This window comes from Sinocyclocheilus grahami, unplaced genomic scaffold (assembly GCF_001515645.1).
Source record: "Sinocyclocheilus grahami isolate Dianchi unplaced genomic scaffold, SAMN03320097.WGS_v1.1 scaffold30.1, whole genome shotgun sequence".
Lineage (NCBI taxonomy): Eukaryota > Metazoa > Chordata > Actinopteri > Cypriniformes > Cyprinidae > Sinocyclocheilus > Sinocyclocheilus grahami.
Genome location: NW_015505209.1, coordinates 154533 through 160053, shown reverse-complemented (window position 1 = coordinate 160053; position 5521 = coordinate 154533). Strand labels below are relative to the sequence as shown.

The 5521-nt window shown below is 36.0% G+C and overlaps 1 protein-coding gene across 1 annotated transcript in view; it reads right to left on the bottom strand.

Annotated features, from left to right (window-relative positions):
• Window positions 1-90: 90 nt before the first annotated feature.
• The window catches only part of LOC107571997 (E3 ubiquitin-protein ligase znrf1-like), a 41305-nt gene continuing 35874 nt past the window's right edge, over window positions 91-5521 (bottom strand). Inside the window, exons 3-5 of the mRNA XM_016258405.1 lie at window positions 4542-4647; window positions 3613-3704; window positions 91-1560 (exon numbers count right to left, since the gene is read on the bottom strand). Of these exons, the coding sequence (XP_016113891.1) occupies window positions 3647-3704; window positions 4542-4647 (164 nt within the window). The 3' untranslated portion in view covers window positions 91-1560; window positions 3613-3646. The remainder of the gene's footprint in view (window positions 1561-3612; window positions 3705-4541; window positions 4648-5521) is intronic.

The following is a 5521-nucleotide window of genomic DNA, read 5'->3' as shown; positions in this document are numbered from 1 at the left end:
GAAAAGAAAAACATACAAAAATAAGAAAAGGATGGGTTTCGAGAGTGGCGAGTCACTTTCCGCAGCCCATGCTGCACTAGATGGTACTACGCTACCTGACTTTTTATTATTTGTTTGATTTGTTTTACACGGTGAGGCGAAATTTTTATCCATTGTTTTGATGGATGGTATTTGTATGCCCTCAATTACAGGCACAAAGCAGAAAAAAATCAGAAATGCTCTATTTCTATCCAACACAAAAGGTAATAGGTTGTCAAATATTTTCTTGCGGTTATTTTTTTCTACCTTTTTCATTTTACTCCTTTCTCTTTTTTTATTTTTATTTGTTTTGACTTTTTTTATTTTTTACTATTTCAGCAACATTATTTTCTAACAGTGCTTGCTGTTTATACAGTAGACAGAGGCATCCTGAAGGTTAAATAGATTTCTTGTGAGGTTTCTCACAGATTTTTCAAAAATAAAAAGTAAATGCAGATCATAGAAATGATCTTGTAATAGATTCACACCAGTATATCTGGGCTTTACATACAGTAGTGAAGCAACATTAGCTTACCAGACGCAAGCTGGTCGGTCACATACAGAAAACATGGGAGGATGGACAGAAGCCAAAATCACACACACATACACACACACATACTCAAGGCTTTTACAGGGAAACTGTCCGAATATTATGGTCAGCGCTTCATAATAACTGCCCAAAAAAATTGCAGATGAAACTAGGAAAATAGCTTTGAGCTTCTTATCGTTTCAGAATCCGTAGGGGAAAGACATCTATCGTGAATTGTAAACATTTGAAGACAGACCGAGAGTGTATCTTTCTCTCCGTTTATGACCGTAAACCCCCATCCCAACACACATGCTGATGTCTTAGACTTCCTCTGGCACTAACAGGAAACACAATTTACACATTTCCCTGCCTGTGGACACATGATCACACACATGCACACACAGAATAAGTAAATCTACGTCCACCGGCTGTCCAACACATCACTAACGAGTGAACCGCGCACACAAAACTCCTCCCATGAACCAGGTGTGAAACCCCACCCCCTGCCACACCCCTATAATCAGCATCGTTTGACAGGACAGGTATGGCCTCTGGATCAGTTTGCAAAGTGTGGTCTACTTCCTACTTATTTTCCGCATATGCCCCATCCCTTCTGTCACCCCGCCCCTCGTGTTGCCCCGCCCCCTCTTTCCCATCTCCTTCCGTCTGATTACATACACAAGGAGAGAGGACCGGGTCAGAACGCAGACTGAACACACACGCCGATAAGAACACAGAGTACGTAGAGGGGGCAAGAAAGCGAGACGTTTTCCAAAACCAGAGATCCGGTGTTGGTGGTTTTGCCGTGAAGGGGCCGGTTAGCAGTTTAGCAGTCTCTAGCACAGCGGGCAGGAGATTCTGGGATTCTGCAAGTGGTAATGATGGTGTTGGCTGGATGAACGCTTTTATGTGGTTCAGTTGACACATTTCCGTTTCTGTAGGTTTCGATCGAATTGGTTGGTAGATTGATTTATTTGGTTATTTTTGTGCCAGGTTTAGGTCCATAAAGTGCCCTACAGTGAGAGAAAAAGAGACAAAGATGGAATATGAGAGTCATACTGAGCCCGAGGGTGTTTTCACACTTGGTTTATGTCAAGGGTCTCGGGAGGTGGTCTAAGCGTTGTTTGCTGTAAGTCAGCTGTGTGGGTGACGTATAAAGTGCATTTATACATAGAAACACAAGCATGTTTAAGGTTTAAGTTGAAGCCTTTACCCGACCACCTTTCAATACCATGTCAATGAAGAAACTACAGAAATAAAATAACACACTAGTAGAGTGGTAGTCTAGATCTTTGTAAAAACACAAAGATTGAGATTTTTTTTTCAGGTCTATAAAGTGCCCTGAAGTGAGCAGAAAAGAGACAATGAAGAAATATGAGTTATAAGAAGCCTGTGGGTGTTTTCACACTTGGTTTATGTCAAGGGTCTCGGAAGGTAGTCTGAGAATGTTTTGCTTTAAGTCAGTGGTGTGGGTGAAGTATAATGCACATTTAAACATAGAAACTCAAATTTAAAGCTTTAACCAGATTGCTTTTCAATACTGGACCAATCAATAAATTACAGAAAAAAAACCCATGTAAAAATAAAAATAATAACTATATAGTATTATATATGCAATATCCAACTTACTACTACTACTACTACTGGAAAAGAGACAATGAAGAAATATGAGTTATAAGAAGCCTGTGGGTGTTTTCACACTTGGTTTATGTCAAGGGTCTCGGAAGGTAGTCTGAGAATGTTTTGCTTTAAGTCAGTGGTGTGGGTGAAGTATAACGCACATTTAAACATAGAAACTCAAATTTAAAGCTTTAACCAGATTGCTTTTCAATACTGGACCAATCAATAAATTACAGAAAAAAAACCCCATGTAAAAATAAAAATAATAACTATATAGTATTATATATGCAATATCCAACTTACTACTACTACTACTACTAATAAATAAATAACTTGATTACTTAAAGGGATAGTTCACCCAAAGATGAAAATTCTGTTTACTCACCCTCGTGTCGTTCCAAACCCATAAGACCTTCGTTCATCTTCAGAACACAAATTAAGATATTTTCTTTTTATCATAGACAGCAACGCAACTGACACTTTCAAGGCCCAGAAAGGTAGCAAGGACATCGTTAAAATAGTCCATGTGACATCAGTGGTTCAATCGTAATTTTATGAAGCTATGAGAATACTTTTTGTGTGCAAAGAAAACAAAAAATAACTTTATTCAACAATTTTTGTTTTCTTTGCGCACAAAAAAGTAAAATTACGGTTGACCCACTGATGTCACATGAACTGTTTTAATGATGTCCGTACTACCTTTCTGGGCCTTGAAAGTGTCAGTAGCGTTGCTGTCTATGATAAAAAGAAAATATCTTAATTTGTGTTCTGAAGATGAACGAAGGTCTTACGGGTGTGAAACGTCATGAGACATTAATGACAATATTTTCATTTTTGGGTGAACTGTCCCTTTAAGTATTATTGTTAACAATAATAATAATAATAATAATAATAGGAGAGTTGTCTGAGTTCTAGATGTTTGTGAAAGTTGAATTTTTTTAAAGGACACAAGTGTAAAAACTCACATTTGCATATTATTACTGTTAATTGTGATATTTTAACAATAATAACATTAATAATAATATGCTACTGAAGTGGCCTGAGTTCTAGACCTTCGGAGACATGGATTTTTTTTAGAGAACTTAAGTGTGAAAAAAGTGCATAAAATTAATAATAATAACAACAACAAAAGTTGTCTGAGTTCTAGAGCTTTGTGACCACAATTTTATTTATAAAGGTGGTATTTTCACATTTACTACATGTCTAAAAATGCTCCTGACAAGTGTAAAGGCGCGTTTACGATAAAACCTGTCAAAAAACAAAACTGTTTTGCTACTCTGGAAATTGCTTTTTATAGTCTATTTAAAAATGGTGCACTGAGGTAATGAGATGCTGCTAATTACTGTTTGATTAAAGTCAAAGTCAAACATTCCAATACAAAATGACTGACAAATATCAGATTATTGAGACACATGTTGGCATGTAGGTGAATATTTGTTCCTTACCTTTCTCAGTGGTAGCAGAAGTAGATGATGGAGGTCAGTCTGAAGGATGTTCAGGGCAGGAGCGGTTGATCTCAAACCAGGAGTCTATACAGCTATTTACATCAGAAAAACACAATTCTATTAGCATAATGCTTTTAAAGGATTCTACTAATGGCTATTAAGATTATCACAGTGTCCTAAACAGTCACAATGAATTGCAGCATTAAATCATTTTGCTGTCCTCGCTAAAAGTGCAGAATGACTAAATCACCGTCAACATGTTAGATGTTAATATACAGCTATGTAAAGCAGAATTCTGGATCGGATATAGAAACCATGCAAGCAAATGTCAACAAATGTCTTGCCGGTTGCTGCTGCTTAGTCCAAAAATATTACGATCAACTTAGAAATGAAAGGATTTATCGGTTGTCACTTTGTTGTGCCTTGCCTGGTTAGGACTGAGCATATAACTTGCTTGTGGCAAATTTGTTTGATTGTGCTTCAACATCTGAAAACATCTCAAGTGTGAGCTGCAAGAGCACATCAGCGAGCCAATCGGTTCACTTAAAAGTGTCACTTGTTTGAAACATAAAGACTTTCCAACGAGTGTGCTATTCAATACCAAGAAGCCTCCTGCTGAGACAGAATATACAGACATGAAATGTCAATCATATAGTTACATAATCACATAATTATATATAGGACATGACAAGGTTTGTGTTTCATGCTCAGCATAAAAAGTAGAATTTAAATTCTCAGGCAATCTGACAGCTGGGACTGTCGTTCATTTGACTGGCGAAAAGCTGTAACATTTCCTGTCAGATTGACACAGGGTTGGACACAAGGAGGTTTGTCATTATCACAAGCAATTTACCAGCACTGGTGCTGATTAAAAAGACATTAACAATATAAACTGTGCAATAAAAATGTATCGTTGCTGTCCATCTTACCTTTTGTGATAGATACAGAGGCACGGCAGTCTAGCGATGGTGTCTCCCTGCTGTAGCTCCTCGAGACATATTACACATTCTCCTGCGTCTCTTGACAACACGTCATCTATAACACACACACAGACACTCACAATGAGCACATGATGCAAACCTAAAATACTGATGTATAAACACTACTGTTCAAAACGTTTGGGGTCAGTAAGATATTTCAAAATAAATGAATACTTTTATTCAGCAAGGGTACATTAAATTGATCAAAAAAATTTTATGTAATGTGACAGTAAAGACATTTAAACGGGTACAAAATATTATTTTTTTAAATATTTATAATATTTATTTTTCCAAATAAAAGCTGTTCTTTTGAACTTTCTATTTATCAAAAAATCCTGAAAAAAAATTATCATGGTTTTCACAAAACTTTTGACCGTTTTCAACATTGATAATAAATAAATGTTTCTTGAGCAGCAGATCAGCATATTAGAATGATTACTGGACTGGAGTAATGATGCTGAAAATTCATTAAAAAAATTACATTTTAAAATATATTCAAATAGAAAACAATTGTTTTAAATTGAAGTAAAAAACATTACTGTTTTTACGGTAATTCTGATTAAATAAATGCAAGCTTGGTGGGTATATTTTTTTCAAAAGCATTACATTTAAAAAACTTTTTTTTTTGCCTAAAAAAACTATATGCAGGGGCATCAGACAGGGGGTAATAGTGGAACTGAGTAACAGGGGCCCTTGGCGAGCGGGGGCCCAAAATGATATACTGATTATTATTATTAATATGATTGATGAGGCGTTGTGTTGTGAGGGGCCTACCTCCTTGGTTGTGTGACTGGGGCCCGACATTTGGTGCTATGACCCTGATTATATGCAAATACATTTATAAATAAATGAATGTAAATTATGTGTAAATAAACATTTGTATAATAATAATTGTATTAAAATAAATATTAGATATATGTAACGTTTTA